Genomic DNA, 25,954 nt, shown 5'->3' with positions numbered 1-25,954 from the left:
GCAGGAAAATAATTTGTCTTTACCTCTGTTTTTGGTTGGGAAATATTTGAGATCACAGGATGAAATACTGAGATGTTTCTGGGTGTGGTCCGGATGACACTTTAATCGCTGTCGTCTGAGTCGGAAGCTCAGGAAGCTTCGCTAAATTCTCCTGTCTGGACACAAGTACGATGTCTATTGGCTAACTAGACTGAAACTCACTGATTAATTAGATGTTGTTGAGTCTGGGTGGAGGTGCCAACTTTGAAGGTTGTGTTTACCAACCGCAACAGACAAATCCATTAAGGTTAACCTCTTTATTATCTCTCATAAGAGAAAACTCACTTGGAGATAATAAAATACGATTACAGCAATGCAAACACTAGTCTGATTTAAAAAAAACAAACATAGTATCACAGATACTGAAAAAGTTCAACCCAGAGTTTGTGGTTGTTTTTCAATCATTTTCAATGCCAATTAATCTAATGATAACATTTTGTTCATTAAAAATGAATTGCTTGGAAATTCTAATATTTGAAAAATATTCAACCGACCAACAACCCAAAAAAGAGATTAAGTGCATTGGAAATTTCAGTTTAAGGCATTTATTTTTAAAAATGCATTACATGATTACACAATCATCAAAATAGTTGCATATAGAGACATACCTTTTTCTATGAACCCATGTTTTGCGCTCTTATTGGCTGTAGCTCCCAGACAGACTTCTGACTGAACCTGATATTTAGCCTGCAAGATATCTGGAATGTGTCTGCAATGCATCCACCAATTTTCGTTGCTCACAAAGCGCTGGGCCAACGCTGATTTGCCTCTGATCTGGGGCTTTTGTCAAGCTTCAAAAACTGTCGGTGAGGGGAAAATCAGGGCAATAAGTCTACTATTTTTCGCTTTTCTTTGCCCACTGATTCCTGTCATTGGATCTGTTTTCAATGGCCAGTGCCAAGTCACTTACAAAATGTATAGTGCTAGATATTTAACTGGTTGCAATGGGATGAGGTTGATATAATGGCGCCTGCAGACTACAAGACCTTATATTTGCGTCTGACACACTTTCACATAATGTGTTGTTGTCTGTGATACTTGCCCCAGTCAGATTCATAATTTATTAAGAAGCTCTTTCTCCTGGAGCTGCTCTGTTGATGACTTTTCCATTTTAACCCAAGTGACTGTCTCTTCTATTGCATCTCATATCAGCAAAGATTCATGAGCTTAGTGTGACTCATCATATCACGGCTCATAACCTTTGTTTTATATCATATTCACAATAGGGTGAAATGAAGTGTTTATGAGATCCCAATAGGGTAGGATAACCCCCCCTCTAAATGCAATCCCCTCCCATGTAATCCCGCCTCTCCTGTCATTTCTACTCCTTTCAACTCCCCCCTCCCTCTGCTTTTCCGCTCTCTCTCTCTCACTATCCTCCTCTTCCATCCCACTTATTCCACCTTACGCCTGATGGAGCATTAAGCCTTAATGCTGTGGGCAGCCGTGGCCTCAGATTCAGAGTGCGTGTGTTTGTGTGAGGGCTGCTTCGCTTCCTCTCCTGCTCTCTGGGATTCTTCCTCCTTCCAAACAAACCGAGAATTACCTGCTAAAACACTGTGCAGCTTCTTTGTTATTGTGTGGGAGTGGGGTCAGCGGACATTGTTCCAAACCCAGACACTAATCTGCACTTGCGCCGCTTTGGATACCTCGGGAAATGGCTCTTCCAACCTAACCTCAGCCTCTTTGTTGTGCTGCTTTTGGGGGACTTGGATGGACATTTTCTGGATTTGGATATTTCAAAAGGGTACACATTCTACACGGAGACACGCTGGATAAGATGGTGCCCCTGCAAAAAAGGGTAATCTCAGTTATGTGTGTGGGTTAGGGAGAGAGGAGGCTTTTATTTGCATGATGTGGCTGCAGTGACATGCGCTGATTGTAGTCTGTTTTTTTCCAAGAATGGTTGATGCAAGTGATAATGAAGCAAATGCTGTTTGATGACTTTAATTGGTCTGAGGGTGAGCATGCTCTTGGGCATTAAAGGGGAAGAAAAAAAAATAGCTTGTTGTTGAAATGATAGAAAGGTGTCTTGAGGCCATGAAAACAGGATTGCCTCATTGTTTTTCAGAAAAATGTCTTAATTGTTTGTTTTAATCTTGTCATTATTTTGTTGAGTGACTTGTTGAAGAGTGACTGCTCATTGAAACTGACTAACAATGCAGACTGGAAAGTCCCTCTCATTCAAAATACCCTCTATTGTTGTCCTTGAGTGCTTCAATTGGGAGTCGTTTAATTGGTGAATGCTGCTTCAAAAGGTGTTTGGAAGATTTAATCACATTGTAAAGACTATGACGACAGAAGTGTACCACCCTTGAAAGTTCAGCGTACTCTAATTCTAATAAAAGTGTGTTAAAGATAACTTAGAGACCTGCACAACTGTGGAGGCGTCTCGAACTCTTCATCACCACAACCACTTCCTGTAACTTTGATATGAAAATGCTTTTAGTGCAGAGATGCTTCAAGGAGCCGTAAAGCACATTGCGTGGTTTGCTTAGCTAAACTTTTTGAGTTGAGGCTTCTCACGCTCAGTGTGTCTTGCTGAAGGAACTATTAGCTGGGCTCAGGACAACTCCAGACATGTTGGAGGAGAGGATGGGGGACTGTTGGAGCCACACCAAGGTCGTTTTTATTTGGTTCATCTTTAAAAATTACAACCACACTAAGATCGCTTGGAAGCAGCCATGTGATCGTCAGTAAAGATTAGCTGTAGCATGTGTGTGTGTGTGTGTGTGTGTGTGTGTGTGTGTGTGTGTTCATTGAAATCCTCTTTTCTGAACTGAGGAATTTTAAGACGTGACCTCAGCCAACTAGAGGCTCATTTTTTCCTCACAAGTCATGAACAAATCATGAATAATGAGTTCAGGCCCAACAGCTGTATTTGGTTATCAGAAGTGTTGGCTGTTTTTACTATGAACTACACTGCACCCTCTGTGACAAACCTCACTTTTAAATGATATTAAGGATATCAAGGGAAAACTCACTGATTTGCATCTGCTTCCTTAAAGGGACAGGGACAGTCGTAGGCCAGGAAATGTCACCTTTGAAGGTCTTAAATGTGTGAATTGTAGCCTTGAGAGTAGGTCAGATGCTTTTCTGTGATCAGTGAGTTAGAATAAATACATTGAGTGACACATATATGCCTCATTACCCTGGTTGAAGGGAGGCAGATGGACAATATTTCCACTAGAGTTGCAACAATCAGTTGGAAAATTGATAAGTTCAAAGACTTAAAATTCATTAGTAATTCATTTGTGTCATTTTTAAGCAAAAATAACCAAACAATGGCTGATTTCAAGCTTCGTCAATGTGATGGCAGGATGTTTTCCTTTTTAGGATGTCATAAATGATAATACAAGTTCTATTACTTTTGGGACTTTAACAATACCATTTAATTTTACAATGGCAGCTATTCACATGTGATGTTGTGATTCTTACGGGATCAAGTTATCTTGCAATTCTCGCATGGCATCTTGAAATTATTGTTTTCAAGAACGCTTGAAAAAAAGCTTCCATGTTTAAACGATTTTAGTTGTATTTTGAGTCTTTAGCTTTCAACTGAGGTCTTGTCTCAGGTGAGGCAGTTGTCTTTTGTTGGAAAGTTCCAAACACCGAAATATTCAACAGTGTAGTTAGTTTGAACCATTTGTTAAAAAAGGAATATAATTGTATAATATAAAATTACGATTTATAATAACAATGCAATGTCCTCATCAAGATGATTATATCTTCTGTTTTGCTTCTCTTCTGTTTCTCTGTAAATCTGATACTGTTAGATTGGTATCTCCCTTGTATTTGAGTGATTTAATCATTGCGTGTTCTTCTCTTTTACAGGATCAGTTTGACAACTTGGAGAAGCATACACAGTGGGGGATCGAATTTGTGGAGAAGTACACCAAATTTGTAAAGGAGAGGTCAGAGATCGAAACCAACTATGCAAAACAAATTAGGTGAGTGCTCAAGCTGAATTATAGGTTGCAGGGCTGTAATTAGGGTCCATCCAGGTGGTTTAGATAAGGAAACCCCCCATCAACAGCAGGATTCGACCTACAGAAGAGTCCTTGAAACAGGAGACTGAATCCTCATCAGCTTGTCATGTAACTGACCGTGACCTCTGACCTCCCTCCGGAGAGGGAAACTGAAACGAAAATTCCCAAATGGCACAGCAACACATTAGTGGCATAATTTCTTTATGCAAATGTAGATCCAAACGACGAAAGGAGAAGAGAAGAGGGTGTCTCTTCCTGCATCCATCTTTCAATTGTTTTTGTCTATAAAGAGTCTCTCTGTCTGCCTCTCTCGTGCATGCACGCTGTCTGTTGTTGCTAGCTTCTGCTTCAGGCAAGAGGAAGTCAGGTTGTGGGGGGATGGGGGGGGGGGGGGGGGGGAGGGCAGGCAGGCTTGTGTTTCCATAGAGACATAGAGTAGGTATCAGCATTATCAACCCCAGGTCTGACCCAGATTTTCTTTTTTTTCTCTCCTCCAACCACAAGTGTCGGCCCCGCCCCCTTCTATTTCCCCCACACACACTCTGTTATGGTGCAGTCACTAAGGGTAGCATGAGCAGTCGTGCACTCAGAGGATCCATCTCTTAAGTCCTTTTGCATTCAAACGCAGTAGGAGATACCCCCAAATCCACAATCCTCATCTTTAAAAGAGGCCTGGCAATATGGCTAATGCTCTAAGTATTGACCCCAACCCCCTATTTCAGCGTGACTAGCCAATACCAATCCAGTATTGACATAGCAACCCCCTGCAACAGACTATACCACTCCTCTTTTTGAGTATTAAGTCAGCTTGAGATAATAGGACTAGTAGTCTGTGTTTACATGCATGCATTATGCATGCAGCATATCCCTGCACCCATGAACTTTTCACACTTAAAGACACATATTTATATATCTTAGTTTTGTTCTGTTTTTTTTTCTCTTTCTATACATTTGCAGAAACATCTTAATTAAGAGAAAAAATGGCAAGGTCGCAAATAATTGATCAACCTTATGAACCAGCCAGCAGGTTTGAAGGGACACTTTCTTTACACATTTGTCAAAATGGAACCATTTTATAGCCATTTTATATATATGTTTGACAAAAGGACTCATCTTGCAGCGGCAGGTTGCCTTTTATCGAACTTCAGACTCCACAGATGGTGCGGATGTTTTCAGTCGCTGTGCTTACACAGAGGGCCCACTGTCAAACTAGGTCGATTATAGTACACACACACACACACACACACACACACACACACACACACACACGCACATGCACATGCACTTGTCAGAAGAAGGCTAAAATGAGGAAATTAGGATGTACTGACAGGATAGCTTGAGTCATAGGGTTTTCCTGTGTTGTCAACACACTGTGCTTCTTTGTTGTGGTGCTACTTGGCCATACCTCAGGACTAATTATCCCCTTTAATCAACTAAGCCCATGAAATCAGGCTTAATCCAACAGTGACGCTCAAACCCAAAGAGAAGCAGGGCTGTTAGATCTAATACAGTAATGGAATTGGCGCTTTTGACCGTGTCCTCTTTCCTCTCATCTGTGTTGTCATGGACATTTTTCCCTTCTGAGCTTTCAGAGGTAACAGGCCTTTTCAGGACAGACTTTAGGACACAAAATTAACACGTGCGGTAGAGGTGTATTTAAAAACATCAACAATAATAATGTTGTTCCATATAAAAAGTTTCACAGAACTAGTTTGCTCGCAAGAATATTGGCAACAGTGAATTAAGTCATCTTCCAAGTAAAAATACCAAACATTTTTAGGATTTGCTGCTTTTCTTTGAAAGTAAATTAACCCTCTGAACCTCATGCAATTTCAGGTTGTTTTTTTGGTCACATTTTACACACAGTGGACTATTTTACTACATTCTAGAGTACACATACAACCTCTGTGGTCCTCTCCGCTCTGTTCTGTGGAAACAGCCTGCAGTTCAGTCAAAGTTTTGAAGAATGTTTGCTACATGACTGTTAATGTCAGCTGTTTTATTTTTGGCTTCACAGTTCAACTGGGGAGTGCAACATTTAGCTTAGTACATACAGTTTATTTTTGGCAAAATTTAAAATGAGACACAATATATTTCACCACTTTTCTAAGCTTCTAAGCTTATTCTTCCTGACTGAAGCGTTCGGCACACAAAATTAATTCAAGGACCGTCAGAAATATAAAAATTCAACTTTTTTTTTCTTTTTACAGTTTCTGGCTGTGATGAATGGTTTAGTTTTGATGATATTTAGAAGAAAATGTGCAGTTGATACCCCCTTGGTATGTTTGTTGAGTGCTTGTTTTGTCCAATCAACAGTTTGAGGACATCACTTCAGGCCCTGAAAAGACATAATTGTGCAAAAAATGTGATTTCTTTTCACTATTATTTAACATTTTACAGAACAAATGATTACAAATGAATATACTCAGTAGATCGATAACACAAATATTTGCTGGTTTCAGACCTAAAGTTATTAGTTTAACATGTGCTTTGCTTGCTAAATGCTAATGTAAAAAATAACTACAGAACTGGGCCAGTTAGAGGATAGTAATTATTGATCAGCAGCTGGATAAGTGAACTACAACTGAAATAACCTACATTCTCCAATTGAATGCCATCCATGGCTATTACACTACTTTGTACCATTTCTGTCACCATACCAACTGCACACTGGACTTAATCCATGAATAATCCTCTTCCACTGCATTGATGTAAACATGCACAATGCTTCAGTCTAGTCATGGCAGGGCAATGCATTAATACCTCCTCCTCCTCCTCCCCCAAATTCCAGTCTGGCATAATCCATACCACAGTGGGAATAAAGTCCTGCTAACAAAAGAGACTGGGTGAGGGTGAAAAGAGCGTCTGTCTTTCCTGTGGCTGCAGCGTTAACAAGCATGTAGCAGCCATGCATTTATGTGGTATCATCTTCCAGACAAAGACACACACAGGCACAAACAGTTATTGTTTAATCCTCTTAATTAAGTGCTACCTGCTTCCCTAATTTTGACAACTTTGTTATATATGCTATTGAGGTGAGCAGGCAAATTCAATCTGACACATGGCATCTGGCTGTGAGTGTATGAATGGGTTAGTGGGAACTTGCACTATAATTAGAGATGGGGTGAGAAGGACAGGGAGGTAAACGGACAGATCTGCCTGGCAACAGTGCAAACACCATCAGGGAGGAGAGGCGTGGGGGATGTGAGCAGAGCGATGTTTTTTTAACATGTGCATTATTTATTCCAGCAGGAATTTTGCATGTTCCTTTTACAACATGTACAAGCCGAGGCATTTACATTCCATCAGTGAATACAGTGCTGTAATTTCACATCAATGCAGGGCTGGGTGATTAATCAAATATCATAATGGCTTCTAATAATTATGAAAACAAGATCATTTCAATAAAACTTTATTTTATTGTATTTTAACATATTTATATTATTTTTTAATTAATTTATCTATTTTTTTGCAATTACTTTGCATTTATTTATTTATTTATTATTTTATTTTTTTCAGTTGAATTATATTAATTTGATTTCAAGAAAATCCAAGGTTTTTTTTGAATGCATGATGTTTCCAAAGCCAGTTAGTAATCATGTTAAATAACTGTGACCTCAATAATAAAATAAAATAAAATAAAAAACTAAATTAAGTAATTCAAGTAATTATGATTTGTGTCATATTCCGGCAGCCCTACCACTTTCATACTGGAAACAATAAGTATTATATATATTTTTAATGTCATATATAATATGACATTTTATTGTTTATTTTTTAGATTCAGTTTGTCTTTGTGACAACATATTGTGAAACATAAATTGCTGGTCTAGTTAGCGTCGGTCGGTTTTTGTGTACGTGCACCACTCGGTTGTCCATTTTTAAATTGAGAGCAGTGCTTTTTAATTAGACAAAGGATCCTGAAGGCGTAAGCACACAATATGCACTCAAATTCATCAGAGCATGGTGCATGTTATTATGTTCTGTTGACAGAGTAGCCATAAAACGGAGCATCGTCACATTCGGGTGGTGAGCGTGTCATAGTGTCATGATGAAGCTAACGTGACATGATGTATTGTAACCTGTCAACAGCTTCTAGGTGAAAACAAGGACACTGAAAGACATAACCATAATAAGGATTGTTATTCGCAACATGTTCCCAACAATCCTCATTCACCTACAGCTTGTACAGTGACATATTTTCTTCTCGCATCTAATTTTTCCTTTTCCTGCATGCTGCACTCATGTCGTGCCACTAACATGCAGCCAGAGTCAAAACAAGGGCAACGGCTGCATAAGAAAAGCTTGTTTCTGGTGACTGGTTCTGCATGCATATGCTCCTGGGGGGCAGGATTTATGACCTGAAGAGAGAAAAGGGAATGTAGTGGAAGGAGCAGAAAGCACTCTGCTGGATTGAATGGTGTACTGGATGATCCTTTGGCAGGTCCATAAGGGCTGTTTCAGGGAAATATAATGGGTATGGTGCAGACGGTGCTCTTCTGAAAGATACTGTAAGAAATGTCTGACATGGCTGAAACTCTTTGTCCACACAGGAATTTATCAAAGAAGTATCAACCCAAGAAGAACTCTCGAGAGGAGGAAGAGAGCAAGTGAGTTCAAGGATCTTGTACATTAAAACATTTTGGAACACTTGGATACACTTTTCCAATTTGGTGAAGAGTTCGTCAAGAAATAGTCCAGACTCATAACAGTAGAGCTCACCAAAAATGATTTCCCAATTGCCGGGGGTAAATAAAATGCCACATCTGGCCAGTAAAGAAATACAGCAACCCTACTTGCCCATAAAAAATAATTAAATACAACTTCTGTCTGGGGGATGCACCCGAATCAGAATATGTTACTTAGGAAAACACAAATAATGTGACTTCTACATTATTTGGCGAAAAAAAAGACACAATTTAAATGTTTAGCAATCAGCCATTATTTTTCTTGAAATTATGAAAAGTACAGTATGATATGTAATGATATGGAAGTATATTTTGAAATTAATAACAAGCCAGTTTTTAATCAGTTTGATGCTTTGAAGGAACAAACATTGGATTGTTTATGATTATTAGGGCTAGGAAATACAGCAATTGGCCATTTTAATGTGACTTCCAGGAGAAACGAGGCCCACCTACCAGTCGGTTTTCCAAATAAGCATACAGAGATCATTTCTATGGTTGAAGAGATACAATTAATGACATCTATGTACACTTCTAACAGCTAAGTAATGAGCTCTCTAGCTTTGCATCTCTGTCAAGAGTTGCACATGTGTAGTACCAATCGGGCAAAGTAAAGACAAAGTTTATGAGCTGAAGCACAAGCAAGCATTTCAATTTTCCTGGAAAAATTGGTTTAACTGGGTGGCATTAGAGGATGTGTGGTTAAAAAAACCTTAACTACCTGTAAAATGGCAAATTTTTGTTTTTTTATAGACCAAATGTGTTATGGTTTGACAGAGCAATGCTAGAATATAGTATTAAGTATTTTCCAAAATGTCAAACTACTCCTTTAACATGTTCCCCTTTGAATTACAAATACGTTCCAAACTTTTGTTAGCACTTCTAAATAAAATTAATATTTGTCTCTGTCTTCCAACTGTTCTGTCTTCCCTCTGACACCACTTCCTGTGTCTCACCAGGTACTCCTTCTGTCGAGCCTTCCTGACGTCACTTAATGAGTTAAATGACTACGCGGGTCAACACGAGGTTATATCGGAGAACCTGACGTCTCAAATCATCACCGAGCTTTCACGCTACCTGCAGGAGCTCAAGGCTGAGAGAAAATCGGTGAGACATGTTTTTGTATTTTGTTGAGCTCTTTCCAAATCCAGTGTTTCATTTCTTTATCACCTCTGCACTCTCGCCGTGCCAGTGCTTCAGATAAAACATTTACTCTAGATAGAAGGACATGCATTCTTTAAAGGGAAACAGACACACTGGCCTACAAGAAATTAAGTAGCCCATTCCCTCTGCATACTCCATTCTGCATGAGCTGAGGTCATCGCTGAGTAAATATAGATACACCCAAAGGCTCGCCAGAAGTGCAGAACGTGACTGACTGAGACCTTTTTATGGAACAAAGTCATCTCCTCTCTCTCATTACGGGCTTATTTCTCTCTCTTATAAAGAGTCTTACAAAAGATCGGTGCACCACACACTATTCTTAAACGCTGAAGTCACTTTCGTCCTCGCCATTTTTAAAGTGATTTAGAAGAGCGGAGGACCTGCAGCGCATGATTCATAGATAGCAGTGTGGTGCCCATTAAAACCCATAGAGCTGTCGAGAGGAGCAGAGAGAAAGCTACCCAGCTGGAAAAAAAGTACTTTCTGAAAAATCTGCCATGGACTCTTGTGTCACGGAAGTCCAGCTGAGGGAACTGGAGTGGAAAACCGAAACCAGAGGGCTGCTCAAAGGCACAGTGACCTTTTTTAGAGTATGTGACTGCATTCGCTACTTTACCTAAATACAGGAAGCCCTGGGCTGTGTTAGGAGTTATCAGCTTTTTTTTATCAGCTTTTTTTTGGAACTTTGTTTTAGTTGCAGCAAAAGCAGAGAGAATGGGGGATTTCCAGTACTACTGCAGGGGAATCATCCACCGCCCCCAAGCCTGTTTTGCTCTTTTGGCTTTAGTTTGGCTTGGCATAGCATCTGTATCTCTACTGTCCAGATAGAGGGTCAATGCACAGACCCCTGCTGTCCCAAAGGCTGCAGGATGTCACCCTGACACCCCTCTTCCTCTCCGCTTCTCTGCACTTTTTCCTCTGTTTTTTATTTTATTTTTTATAAATATCTCTCTTTCCCCTCCTAGTTCATCATGTGTCTCTTGACTAAAAAAGCCTTCAGTTAGTCAGGGCTGGCGGGGGTTTCCCTTCATACCATGATCCCATAACTCTTGCAGTGTCTTCACTGAACAGAAGATCGTTTCATTTAAAAGTCATTGAGCAAATAGTTTGTATTCAGAACACTGTCCTTGTTGGGTAAATGTAGCCCATTTTGCTCTTTGCAGTTTTCATTCAGACACACTCTCTCCCTCAACACAGACGATGGAGACTAACACGTTCAAGTGTTGAAAAGGCTCCTACAAGCCCTGAGCTAGACCTTTATGTGGCCTTTATTTATTTTTTTAACACAACAGCATTTAGGGTTTCATCATAAGCCTGTTTGTTAGAGAAAGTAATATTCTGAAACGTGTGTACTTCCACAGTTTCCTCTCCTTCTTTTCTCTTGTTTCATTCACATGCATTTTTAAACTCCACTCAGTGTTTCTTCTGTTGCACTTTTTTGATTTGCGTGTTTGTTAGACAAAGCTGTACAGGCAAACCCAGACAGTGGGATTAGAGGAGGGTCAGGTCCTGCCTCTCCTGGGTTTACAGAGAGCTTATTGGGCAGGTAAAATCCACCCTACAAACCAGAAGGAGAAAGAAAAATAATACCTCATTAGTTTCTCATGTGGGGTTGTTTTGTAACTCTCCCTGCCTGCCTTTGCTGTTTCCCTGGGTGAACCTCTTGCTAAGCTCAGCTTGGGGTGGCACAGGAGGTGAGGCCAAGAATGTAGTCTTAAAGGATTTTATTTGAGAGCAGATATACTTGTTTTTTAACAAAAGGAGAGCCTGGTTTTATAGGTCAGACTGCTCAATTTAACCTTAACACAGTATAATACAGTTCTAATGCCATAAGTCATAAAAAAGGGTAATAACGTGTTGAATTTCTTTGATAATTAATTTTACAGAAATGTTATTAACACAAGTATTACCAATAATGTAAAAAAGGGGGCTTTACATGTTATACATATTGAACTATTTACATTTATTTACAACCCCTCTTGTCCTCCTTGTCACATGACTGTCAGTGTCAATTGAGTCATTCATGGTTCCAAGTTGCAGTGAAGAGCGCAGAATTTATTGTTTTTTGACAGAATCTAGTAAATGCTAACAGTTTATTTTTTTAATTAGATCGGTACAATAAAGTGATTTTGATGGTAAGTCACTGTTTTAAGCTTAGATTCGGTTATTTTTCCGGTTGTCACTCATGATTCCTTCTAGGACAGTCAGAAATTTTAAAATTCAACAATATATTTTGTTCTTATAGTTTCTGGCTGTGATAAGTGGTGTGGTTTTGCAGATTTTTTTGAAAAAAAAAATCCTTTAAAATCCACTGGTGGGTTTGGAGTGTTTAAAAGTATTTTATTCATTAGATTTACCTTATAAAGGCACAGAAAGAAACATGAAAATATATCACAACCTCAACAAGATGCTTGGCCCTGCTTCCTTATGGCTTAATAGTATAAATAGGCAATGATGAGGAGCATTCAGGGTTAATATGGGATGAAGAGCCTAAGTCTCACCGGACTGTGATTGTGCTGAGGAATCATAATAAGGTGTTTGGTCAGCATACTGCTGTCCTCACCAGACCCACAGATGATCACAGGGCTTAGATGAGGACTGATAAAGACCCTTAAAGACTCAGCAAGACCTCCAGAGATGTCTCATTTACTTGAACATTTCTAAGTGTCACTTTATACTGTATTTACTGTATTTATCTACGTGTTTCTGACGGAGTCTACTTGAGGGTTAGTTCAGCCTGTGATCTTTTGTACCCACAGCACAGCACATAATTATCTCTTTGGGTGTTGGGAAAAGTTCTATCTGTCTTATCCTGCTGCGATGTGACATGTTCAACCAGCTTGAAAAATTGAAAAATCTTATTCAGCTGGCAGGGCCCCGGGAAAAATGAGCATTACGTTTAGCAAAAAGTCAGCTGAAAACTATAATGTGCTATAAAACATCTTTAGGTTGGTTTGGCAGAGGATAGTGCACACATTTATCTCTTAGGAGGGAAAGAGGAGAGCTGCAACCGCAGAGGAAGAACAATGTGTCTCTCTGGAGTGGCCTCACATGCCTTCTTGCGTTGAGTAGGAATACAAAGAAGAAACAGAAAGAAGGAGAACTGACCGATGGATCTTCTCATAGCTGGGAACGCTCATCTTGATCCAGAATAATTCAGTATAAATTACCTCTGTAATATAACTCTGTTTGAATCGTGAGTGTTTTATCATCTACCCAGTATCCAGAATCCAGATCCTGTATGACTTGTGGCTATTTCTAGTTCCAAATGAATATATGTGCGTTGACAACCGACAGGACTGCAGGTGCACATTCCTATGAACCAAGTCACGTCAATGAATGACTAATAGATCAGTGAGAGCTCGTGTGTTCGCGCAGATGTACATGTGCACCTCTTCACACATGTATAAGAGCAAATGTGGTGAGAAGTTTTCGTTCCTCTATTTGTCAGAAGGCAGAGGATGTTTGTCTTGGTTCTGCTCAGAACTCATACACAGTTTATGAATGTTTACATGGAATGGACAGCTTGTGATTCACACTGGTGTATGTCATGGTCAGCCTCATCAGAGCATGTCTTTTATGATTCTCGATACCCTATTGATACCATGGTAAAAAAACAATAACAAAACAATAACAAACAAATAACTCCCATTTTATTCTCCCAAGCCGTGAGAGACAGTATAACATCACCTGGATGAGGATAACCCAGAATCCGAACAATTTAGAACTTGAGTCATATCTGTAACTCTGTTTTTGCTGTTATTCAGAAATCTGGCATCTCCTTGGTAATGACGTAATGGTTCTTGTGACATTCCTATTAGAGATTAGAGAAGCTGATAAGGCTCTACTTCATGCTTGAGATGCCAAAATCTCAGCTACCGGTCTGACGATGTAACCTGTCGGCGCAACGACCAATATTTCTGGGGTTCTATTGTAGCCAGCTGATATCTGTAAAACGGATAACAGATATAAGGGCCAAAACTTCTGTGTGTCATTGTTTAAAATCTGCAACTTTCACTGTTTTTTTCAGGGTGTCCGTATGATTTCCTTTTTGACACATGACGACTGCTGTTGTACAATACATCATGTAGGTTGCTGTTCTAAACATCACAATCACTTCTGTCAAAATAGTGTTAATGCTGTAAAACTGTTCAGCACCAAAACCACTTTCCTATTGTTTGGAAAAAAGAACAGGGTTAGGTTTAAAACAAACCTCCATTACATAATTTCCAACTCCATGACATGAACGTCGGCCTTCTTGTTGAAAGACGGGGAGTTTGGGCCATTAAACTGACAGCCAGCCTACATGGGTTTTAACATTATATTGCTTCATCAGTGGACAAAATTCTGTGGCTGAACTCTGAATTCCAGTGCAGAACTTTTCGTAGGAAATCATACGAACTGTTCATGAGAACAGCCTGGCTTTAGAAGCGAGAATGGAGTTGGAGTTGATAGGCGACATCTACGTTTGCATTGTATTGCACAAGTAGCATGTCAATTATTTTATAAATAATATAAAGCTAAATTCCCATCAGACAATAGCTGGTGAGTTCTAAGCTTGCATTTTGTCCAATACACACTGTCTCGTTTTCTCTCCACAAAGACTGTTTACATGCTTACACCCAGAGCCCGCTCAGACTGGGACTACAAACAAAAAAAAAACAGAACACTTCTGATACTGAAATCCTGCCCTGTTGCCTACAGATTCTATATTATATTATGTAGATATCTGTTAATAGACATTTGAGACATCATGATACACACATCTATAATAGCAGCGATGTTGGTTTGTGTGTATATGTGGAGAAAGATGTTGTTTGTTTTTATTTTACTGATCAGAATCTGTCAAATCAAGAGTCGAGAGATCTGTGTACTTTCCTCTTACATGTCTGTTCTAAGTGTTATGGTCTCTGCAAGGAGTCTGCTGGTCTGTATAGCACCAGGAGGTACACAAGAACAAAGTCTAGCATGAGGATTTCCTTTGTCTATGAAGATGAAGTCATAGCACAGGCAGCAGTGCTGCTTCTCATTATTAAGTAAATGTTAAAACTGCTGATCTAATGTGCTTGGATGATCACATTTTCCAGTTCCAATTTTATAACAGTTAATACATCGATGTAGTTAGAGTTTGGAGTCAAGAGTCTGTTAGCGTGTTAAAGTCCAGCTTTCTTTCTCTGTCAGACTCTGAGTAAATGAGAGTGGCAGCTTCAGGTCAGTGACCTGTTGATGAAGTCCCCCAGATGTCCCTGACAGGGCAAGCAGTCACATGGTGTTACTGAAAAGGACGTGTGGAAGAAAGACGGGGTGTGTCCACTGTTTGTTGTGTTGAATAGAAAGGCTGGGCAGCCTGAGAAGTGTCTCTGTAGTCTATGCAACACTGCAGAACATCTGCCTGCAGCAGTTATACCTGCATCCCAGATGGCTGTTTGTCACTAATGATGATGCACTCTTTTTTTTAATCGTGTTTGAAAGTGAATGAGCTCATGTTTTCTGGTCGTGGTCTGTAAATCCTCATCCTCCGGCGGGATCTTGTGAACTTGATCAAGCTGTTTGAGGGAAGATTGTAAGCATAGTTTGTTTATCTTTAGTGCTGATGGAAGATTTGTTGATGCAGACAGCCTGAGATGCTGGATATTTTTCAGATACGTAGTTATGGAGACAAATATTTGGTAGAAAGAATGCTCCATGGTAACAATGATGTCACCCAGTCTGTTTTGAAAAAAGGCTTCATAGATACGATGCAGTTAAGATACGATCTAAATATTTTCATCACCGACTAAGATTCTTCTTGTCAAACAGGAATTTGAAGGTCAGGGTCAACTGAAGAAAAAAACGCCTGATTATACATCGGTTCGACTTCAGAGGCACCACAATGTCCCATTTTCTGTTCGATCTGAAATACTTCCTCTGAAACACTGGAGCGCTTCCTCATTTTACTCAGCTTCCCTCGAAACTTTGGGAAATGAGAAGTGTGACTATCTGAGGTACACCAGGGGCGTGTTCTCACCGGCTATTCCAGTGTTATTCAGGTGAAATGAACCTTTAATTCTCCTGCATGAGTCTTAATTTCACATCTCTTGCTTGTGTGTGTGTGAGTTAGCCCACAGAATACTGAGGACTTCCTTGTGCCATCCAAAGCGCTGAAATTCAAGAGAAGTACAAGCAAAAGCTTTCTGTTCTTTAGAACTGCCTGGTTCTGTTATTGAATTGCTGCATCGATATTCAGCTCAGCTACTGACCCGAGCTTCCGCAGTCAGCGTAACCAGGGGATACCTCGTTGATAGCCAAGTCTTTCTGACATTTTCATTTTAATTTGATTTCTTTTTGGATTCTTTAGCAGATTAACATGGCCACAGGCAATGGAGGAATTATGAGTATGCTCTATAAGTAATGCCAATCTAATTTTTAAAAAAAGGTTTTAAATGGGTGCTGTATGTTCCCAGGGGATCTGGCTGCGATCCACACACAGAGCTGTTGAGAGATGTGCTGTGCCTCCGGGCCAAGTGCTCTGGTCCCCTGGAGCGGGAGAGGCCAAGCGAGGCCTTTTTTAAAAGAAAACACACAGTTTATATGCTGTGTGAGTTCAGACCAGCAGCTGCCACCTAGCCTTGTCTAATATGCCACACATGGCAGTGCCAAAAAACCATTGTGACCCTGTCTGGCTCCCCCTAGATTACAGTATCAGGCTCCTGCAGAGTTCCTGCAGGTACTGGAAATCCTTAAAAACTCTTGAATTATGATGTGGTGTTTTCAAGATTTGAAAAGAGCTCAAAACTGCTTGAAATTTGGGTTAATATCTGCTTTTTTAATATAAATGTGCAACTTTACACCATTTAGGACTAATAATATTAACATATGTGTAAAATAGAAGCAAGAGTAGATAATAAGTAAACAACACCAGAAAAGCTCAAAGACAACACTTGCCAAAGAAGTCCAATGGAGACCGACTACAGCCATTAGGGAAAAGTCATTTAGTTTGTTTTTGTGCTCTCCACATTGGTTTTTATATTTATTCAGCTTAGTTAGTGCAGCCCAAAACTGTTTGGGTGCTTCATCTAAGCATTATAATGGTGGGGGAAACCCTGTACAGGATTGATACGTCATCTTAACAACAGGTGACACATTTTGAAACATGAAACCTTTATATTTGTCACCCTTCTGTTGAATGTCGTCATGAAACTGGGTAAAAAAATTAGTACACTGTCTATACTGTATATAAATATTTAATTTTCCACAGCTGCAGTGAGTTGGAAAAGCTTGAAAATTAACCTTGAACATGCTTGAATTTTACAGTGGAAAAGATGTAGGACTTTAAAACTTTATCAGTCAGCCTTTCTCTATTTCTTATTCTACTCTAGTCTAACCGTTGTAACTGTCATGGTTTAGATATTTCTCATCCCTCTAGTCATTCATAAACTTGACTGTTGCATACTTCAAGTGGAGTTTGTTTGTTCAGGAGCAGGCCAGTGATAAACCTATAAATATAAAACCTCAGTATAACAGCTTAAATGTTCAGAACGTGTTTTTTATTTAATAGAAGAGCAAATGCTTAAAATGACAATGTTAACAGCCTTTTGTTGAACAGGTATAATGATAAACATTCTGACACTTGCTGATTAGTGCTTAAATAAAAGTACATCTTAGACTGATAGAGGACATACATGTTAGTACCAAATTCCATGGCAGAAGTCGAGAGATTTCAACTGTTGACTGCCTTTTGGAGTTAATTTATTATTTGTCTTGTAAACCGTGGATTAGAGATTCCTTGTTGAAGAAGAGTGCAGATTTCATTCACATTTCTTGTTCTCAAGTTCATGAATTTAGTGTACATTCAATGTTTGCATGGGGTCGTAGCAGAAAGCAAAGAGGACGGTTGTTTTGTAACAACACAAAGATTGCTGTTGGCAACATAACATGTGACTTTGCAGCTTCATAAAAACAGCGTCTGTTCGGCTTCACCACACTGTTATTGGTTACAGTATGTTTATTTGAATCTCTACTTTGTATAAAGCCTTCATTCAGTTGATTTTCAGTGTTGGTGCTTAATGTTTGCTGAATCTGTAGCACTGTTCTTTCTCAGTGCACCTGTGTTGAAGCTGATGGGTCGTAATGTGGTTTCTCTTCAATCAAATAGAGTTATAGCCATATGCTTGATCTTGTACAAATCCCAGAGACTTAAGCTTGTGGGTTATGTGGTCATAATTTGTAATGTAGCTACAGTATAGTATCCATTTGAATTTGCCCTACTTTCCCAGCACACATTAATACCTCCATGTCACAACGTGAGTAATATTCACAGTGTTTAACGGGAGGGTTGAGACTCCAATTGCAATTGCTTCTAATTTATTATCCCTGCTATGTTAAGGTCACCTGCTTTTAAATCCCCTAAGCCTGTGAATGGTATGATAGTATTTCTAATGTTTCTTTCCCTTCTCCATCTCTTCTGACAGCACTTCCATGATGGGCGTAAGGCACAGCAGCACATTGAGAGCTCGTGGAAACAGCTGGAATCGGTAAGTGACCCCATTAATGAGCAGAACTGCAAATGATAATTAGAAGCAGTTGCTATTCATCACAGTGACTCAAGAGAGACAAAAGTAGAGCATAGAATTAAAAATAAACACCAAAAATGATTTATATACGTAGGGAAATGTTTTGAATGGGCTGATATAATCTGCCACAGGTGACAGATGCCATTTGAAATGGTGAATGTGACGGTCAGTGCGGGCTTAAAAATGAGAAACATACTTACTACCCTGCATGTTTTCTACATCGCTGTTTGGTAATAAAAAAAGAAGGATAAGAAATAACAAATAAGAGGTTTGATGGGAAACTCCCACTTTTTTAGCTCCAATGCTAACAACTGCTTAAAATACAACGTCACTAAAATGAATAATATAAAGCCGATTGTAAGAACCATGCCGTAGTTATGGCATGTAGTTATGGCTGTATTTAAAATGATCAGGAAAATGGCACATTTTTTCTGATTGGTCCGAAGTAATGAAATCTAGTATGCACATACTTTGGGCAAGTATCTTACAGTACAACTCAGTAATCTTATTCAGGATTTGAAAATGAAGAAAGATGCTTACTTTTTATTGATTAAATGTCTTTATTATGATTATGTACACTGCATATGTGTGCATATTTTTTATTTTTAACTTGTTATGAGTTCGTCGATTGCAAATATTTTAATGTTCTCTTTGTAGTTTCTGAGATACAGCCATTTTCCTCATAATTTTTTTGTGTTTTGGCACATTGAACTGCTGTTTTTTATTATAATATAATGGAGTCTATTGCAGAAACAGTAGTCCCATGTGCCCAAAGATATAATATGATGAGAAAAAGTCATTAAACTCAGTTTTCAGCCAAACACTTTGACAGGTTTAAAGCCTGGAGAACACTTCCACTAAAGGAAATTAAATTTCAGTTGTGGGCTTATGATACATCAAAAAGAACTGGGTATTCCACTGGAGAATAAAAGAATAAAAACCTGTGTAAAACTGCAGAGATGGTCAATTGACCATAGTTGCTCAGTGCTATACAATCAGCAGCCTTATGATCAATCAACATCAACACCCCTTCATGTGAAAGCACATGCTTTAACAGACACTTAAGAAGGAGCCATGTGACTATAAAATCTCCATCAGAAGCTTAGTGAGTGCATACAGTGGATGGCAAACAGTCCATTTCTGACAAAAAAGAAAACATCAGCGGAGCCCTGAGGGACCGCATGTTCTGTCTTCACCATAAACCTCATACAATGTGCTATTTATTTGACCCAAAATGGAGGCAGCGCAGTGGTTATGAGCTTGGGTTGAATACACAGGACAGTGTGTTACATCAGGATGTTGGTTTACAGCTTACTGATGCTTTCAATGATGGGTTATTGCAGGATTTATGTTGTGCTCTCCTAGAATGACAGATCTGCCACAAATTTGTGTTTTAGATAGACAAAAAATACTGTAGAAGAACCCCAAAACACACTGGTAGGTTTTAAAGGCATGTTATCTTAAAAAAATAAGAAGAAAATGCCAAAATAACACCATTTATTACAGCCAGAAACTGTGAAAACAGAATTAAGATTAAGGGAATGAGTTAGATTTTCATAATTCTGACAGTCCTTGAATTAATCAGGTGAAACTAAAGTTTCTGTCAGGAAAAAATATGAAATCTAACCTTAAAATAGTGATATTTCATAAAAATCGCTTTATTCTACATGTCTCATTTAAAATGTGACGAAAAATGTAATCTTAGCCCTAATCAGAATCTGTAAAAAACATAAAATTCTGCACTCCTCATTGCAGTTGAGAAGCTATTAAGGACTCGGCTGAGACCTACCATTATGTGACTAAAATTATGCAAAACTTGAACTGAGCAAAGAAAGTAAATTTCCCTTATTTTTTGTTAAATACATGATCAAATAAATTCAGCTTTTAAAAAAGTTTGTAGCATATTTGTGGCATTTTGATTGTCTTAATCTGCACCTTAGACATTTTTAGGCCTCTTACTTCTAGCCAAGATTGAGCTGTCTCCATAGAGGTACAGGACTTATATAATGAAGTTAAAAAAGGAGCCACCATGAGTAAAATGTGACCGGAGCAAAACAATAAATAACAAAGACCTGAAATTGCTTGTGGTTCAGGGTGGTTAAATCATCAATAGTAGGCCAGACTAGAATATATTACTGTGTAATGCCAAGCTTACCTAAAACCCTAGATAAGATCAGATCCAGGAGTGTCTGTCATATTTGTTTAAGTGAAGGAGCTAAAAGAGAGATTGCACAGAACACCACTTCTTATCTCTGCCTGGCCCCTTTGACGGGGGAGAGAGAAAGAGTGCGAGAGAGATGCATAACTGCCTTGTCCTCCTCAAACTTCGCTGTGCGTTCAATGATTCCATTGTGTGCAAGGCAGATAGGCATAGTTCAGAGTGCACGCTGGCCCCAACAAACATTGGATTGTTCGGTTAGAGGGGTCGAAAGAGGGTTGAATGAATGCTTGTTTTTCTGTACACAAATGACCACTATGAACATTTGTTTAATCTGCAGGCTGCAGACTTTGACAGACCCCAGCGCTGTGTCAGTGGCATATACTGACCTCTGTCGCACACAATGCTATGTCTGAAATCTATATGACGCATATGTACATGTTATGACGTTCTTTACTATGCTTGTTTAAAGGTCAGGTTATTGGGTGTTTCCTGTTATAGCTCATTGCAGGAAATTACTGATTTAATATCTGTAATCATATTAAGTTTCTGTCTCTTTTCAGTGTAAAAGAAGGTTTGAGAGGGACTGCAAGGAGGCAGATAGAGCACAGCAATACTTTGAGAAGATGGATGCTGACATTAACGTGACTAAGGCTGACGTGGAAAAGGTATGTGTCATCTTGTGCCCGTGCAGCAGCCACCAATCACGCAAAGTGTGTTCCAAACCCTCAATGCTTAACACAACTGCCTGGCCTTCCTCACCCTCCCACCCACCACCTCTCGCCATTTTCTTTGGCATCTTTCCCCTCTCAAGCCCTGACTCCTCATTCCACTGCGCCCGAAAGACAGCGAAGATTGAGTGACCATGTGTTTGATGCCAGGGACTGTGTGTAAAAGCTGGCATTGTCTCAACAGCACAGTGATCTGCTGCAAAACAAAGCTGATAGCAGCACCGAGTCCTCATTATCACTGTAGAGCAGACAGCAAACACTCTGCTGTGCTGTTAGCAACAGAGAGGACTTTGTGTCCATAATGGTGCTTGTGTGCGATTATTTGTGTTGTGGATTACACACATTAGTTGGCCTTGCTTTTTCATTGTGAATCTAAATATATAGCTTAGTCTTGAACACATGCATCCGATTCTCAGGATATGTAGACACGGAGCCCCCTGGGCCTGCAGATGATGTCATTTCCTGTTGTCATAACCAATTAAAAGCTCCCTCAAAATCTCAGCCTTTAAACCACATGGCTCCCACGCCCGCAAGGCATCATGGGTCAGCAGCGCGTGTTCCTGCTGCCTCATCAGCTGTTGGAGCAGAGCTCAGGCGCGGAGTTGACACAGTTCAGACCCGATTATTATGCAAATATAGGCTGGAATAAAGAGCCTTTCTGCACGCTGGTCATACAGCCAGAGAGCTACAATAGGCTTAGGCTAAGACTGAACTCAACTGGAAAGACCCGGCACAGCAGCTCAAGAAAGTAGTCTTGAAACAAGAGCGGTGTTGTGTCTGATTACAGTCATTTTATTCATCAAAGCATAAAAAACTGATACATTACCCAGCATTCAGTTCTGTGTTACCGCTCTGATTTAGTCAGTGTCACCATTTGTGTAAACAGATCTTTCTTAAAAATTGTCCAGGTTGACCATGAAGGATCATACTTGTGGTATTGTTTGTGTTAAAGCCAAAATGTGTATTATTTCATTTCTACTGGCTATTTACTATTGACTTTAAACTTAAATTAAAACCGAAAACTGACAGACCACACTTTCCAAATCTCTATAATGAGCTGTTTCTCACTATGTATCATAATAACATTAATGTGGAAAAGTACCAAAATTTACTTTTATTTTCTGTCATCATAGCTAATGAATGTGACGCTTTGACATCCCACTTCTACAGTGTCTCAGTCTCAGTGTCTTATTCATCCCACAACAAATATATGAAGTGACAAGGTGTTTACCTTATCGCAACAGATTACTTACATAATCTCCGGGAAGCTTCTGCAACTTTATTTCTAAGCTGTAATGAAATAGATGAAAGGCTTCAATGAAAAGAGGAAATCAATCTTAAAGCCTTTGTTCTGCAGTGGAAAGTAGTAAGCAGCAGTGGACACTATAAAAGAATTACAGCTAATGGGCTGAAACAGAATAATCAGCATGGTCCTTTAACTCAGAAACAGTCACTTAACACACCTTTAAAACTCACAGAACACATAACAAAAAGCTGCGGCAAACACTACTACATAACCGTAATAGTCATCATGAATATAAATGCTTTTCAGTATGTCGCCCTGCTTGCCAACGTATAGATTGCTGCAAAAAATATTGGCTTTCTCATTTGCTATTCCTTTCTGTGTGGGTTTCTTGACCGTCCTCGGCTCTCTTTTTCACCTACTCACATTTCAATCGTTCAGAAATGTAAAACTAATAATGCAAATATCAGTCGCTGTGGAAGATGATTGGATTTTCTTCCCAGATTACTTTATAGGTGTGCTTTAACTGTGCTGTCCGTTCTGTCAACTGTGTCTAAGAGATGTGTGGATGTATGAAAAAAGAGAAAGGAAGGAAGTGTGTGTGCTGTATTTCTATAATGTCTGTCACTTTTGTGTGTGTGCTTGTGGTTTAGACACGCAGCTTTTGCACATACTTGGTGTTAAAAGCTCTTCAGCACAGTTGCATATATAATAGAGTGTATAGGTGCTAATACATTTATATCATTTGTAAAGCAAAATTAAATGTATTTTTAAGTACTCAGGCTCAGAAAAGGACAGATCATGTGTCTCAATGTGTTATTTTCTTTGCAGGGGCATATTCAGAGCATTATTCAGAGGGCCTCTAAAAAATTTTTACCGGAAGGAATGACGTGTCAACCTCAGCCTAGTTTGTGTTTGTGTTTGAGTCATAATTTAAGCTTTGGGGTGGAAGTAGGTCTGGGCTGGACAGAACAGATGTATGATAGGAGGAGAAGAGAAAGAGACACAGAGGCAGAGTTTTGTGTGTTCTTGTCCTGGCTGTACTAAATAGTTTGTTTAGTAGTTTAAAGAATAAAATATTTTACATCTTTATATGATGCATATGATAATATTGGGTAAATCATTTCCTTGAAATAATTCTTCTTTTTGTTCTTTGTCCTTGTTTCTTTCTCTGGCTCTCATTCACCATAAAAAAAGAGACTTTTTTTCTTGCAATTATTCGCCAGAAAATAAACAGAGGGGAATATAACTGATGGCATTATTGTATTTAATAAAAAAAATAATAATAATTTCTAAAGATTTTGCAATGATATTGTTATTGTGAATTATTTTGGTCACAATAATAAGAATAATCATGTAGCGAAAATGTAATATGTAGTTTGAAGGCAATGCAACACCACCATAAACTAGATTTATATAACCACATTTCTTTAAAGAAAAAAAATTAAATCTGATTGAAATAATATTTTTTATTATGATTATATATTTTTAATGACTAATTTTGTATTTTTTTTTTGAGTGATGATGTCATAAAATGACAACAATTTAAAAGTGTCATTTGAAATCTTCATTGGAAAGTTTGAAGAAGATGACATTGAGTACAGCCCTAATACTTGTTTCAATCTTAGGGTCTGATAAATTCCTAATAATAAAATTCTCAGTTAAGTTACTTGTCAGTAACCATTAAAAAAAGACTGGAATAGATACATTTTGACTCCAGAGGTTGTTTCTCTGTAATGGGATGTCTCTGTGTAATGCCAAAAAGCTGCTGTTTGTTGAGCTGAGGTATTGTGGTTTTCTCTGCAGCTGGAGCAAACCTCTAAATGTTCCCTCTCCTCCTCTGGCAAACACATCCCTCCATTTGGGGTTTGGATTCACAGCCTAGATATCCACAAAGTCTGTTAACAGCTCTTTTAGGGACCCCCAGCCCTCAGACACACCCACAGACTTCCCTATAGTGGAGATCCTCATTCATACAGCGTAAAAAATAACCACTTCTGTTCTGCTGCTACTCATACCATAAGAGCTTGGTGTACAATTCCAGTGTGTTAGTTTGTGTTTGTTTATCCTGATAGCAACTTCCCCATTTGAGTGATGGCACGCGTGACAGTCCAGGAAGTGCATCTATGGCAACTTCTTGTTTAGCTGGAAACGGCTAACAATCCTTTTTTTGTTTGTGTGTGTTTGTATATCTATTTTATGCCATGCCTTGAAGCGAAGTTCCCACAAGGTAGGTCCGGCGGTCAGAGGAGAGAGAGAGACTGTTTTATCTGTGGGAACACACACTGTCTCGACTTATGTCTCCACACACACACACACACAAACACACACACTCTCCCGGAGAGTCTGACACACACAGACCTGGGCCAGGTCACTGTTAACACGCCCTGTCCTGTCTGACTGTGGTCTGCTCTCCGTACAGTGGCTTGTCTCGCTGTCTTCTGCTGATCACTTTGTCATCCTGAGGTTTATATGTGTGATGGAAGGAAAATTGAGAGAAATGCTGAATATGTTGTGTAAGGCTTTCATACGACTTTCACTCAGATTTTTATGGATAGGAAGACGGATATTCAGACAGATAAATACTGGAGATATATGTAGAGGGCAGGACAGTTTAGTAGAGTCTGTCTGATGTTGGGATTTTTCTGAGATTGATACTGATTTAAGAGGGGAAGCATTCACAGATTACTGGTACGACAGCCGATATAGTGAATTTTGGAATGAAAATAGACCTTTTCATTGAGGGTACCAATATTGCACTGATATGATTATGCAAAAATGCTCAGATGGCTGCTGTTTTAATCAAGTAAATTTATGAAAAATATTAGCATTCAGTCTACCAATTCTTGAAATGAAAACTAAGAAAATAAAATATGAAAATAAATAGGTAAATATACATCAGTACTGTACTGCCAGTGTCCGTAAATTGCTTAAAAATCAAACTTAAAATTTTTTTAAGTTGCCACAAGCACGGTTTTCTGCATTATATATTGTATAAAAACGTTTTTATATTGGTGCATATCGGACAATACAATGCACTGTTATTGATTGATACGGATTGATACTGACTTGCCTCTGATTGGACAATATCAGCCAATAATATTCGTCCACCGATAAATCGTTCGGGCTCTACAGTTAAGTCAAGTTCCTGTCCATCCCTCCCCAATGTCCCCCATCCCCCAAGTACCTGAAGAATAATGGATTTACATAGACATCCATACAAAAATTCACCTATACATTCATATAGATATGTTCACAGAGCCACATATATACAGGTAAAGAAATAACAATGAAAGCAAGTAAATTAAGGACAGTAGAAATCAATAAAAGGTACACCACATAGGTTACATAGTTACATAAGCAAAGATATTAATAGTTTCCAAGATGCATAGA

The 25,954-nt window shown here is 39.0% G+C and overlaps 1 protein-coding gene across 19 annotated transcripts in view; it reads left to right on the top strand.

Moving 5' to 3' along the window:
• LOC131992685 (formin-binding protein 1) overlaps window positions 1-25,954 on the top strand; it is a 73,739-nt gene that overhangs the window by 19,113 nt on the left and 28,672 nt on the right. For 11 of the 19 annotated variants that reach the window (XM_059358328.1, XM_059358332.1, XM_059358330.1 and 8 more), the window contains exons 2-7: window positions 3,874-3,989; window positions 8,582-8,638; window positions 9,673-9,820; window positions 18,328-18,390; window positions 21,151-21,255; window positions 24,777-24,791. In XM_059358328.1, the coding sequence (XP_059214311.1) occupies window positions 3,874-3,989; window positions 8,582-8,638; window positions 9,673-9,820; window positions 18,328-18,390; window positions 21,151-21,255; window positions 24,777-24,791 (504 nt within the window). Of the gene's footprint in view, window positions 1-1,528; window positions 1,841-3,873; window positions 3,990-8,581; window positions 8,639-9,672; window positions 9,821-18,327; window positions 18,391-21,150; window positions 21,256-24,776; window positions 24,792-25,954 lie in introns of those variants that run through there. The other 8 variants (XM_059358329.1, XM_059358334.1, XM_059358336.1 and 5 more) reach the window with 2 other exon arrangements.

This window comes from Centropristis striata, chromosome 19 (genome assembly GCF_030273125.1).
Source record: "Centropristis striata isolate RG_2023a ecotype Rhode Island chromosome 19, C.striata_1.0, whole genome shotgun sequence".
NCBI classification, from domain to species: domain Eukaryota; kingdom Metazoa; phylum Chordata; class Actinopteri; order Perciformes; family Serranidae; genus Centropristis; species Centropristis striata.
This window is presented reverse-complemented; position numbering and strand designations above follow the sequence as displayed.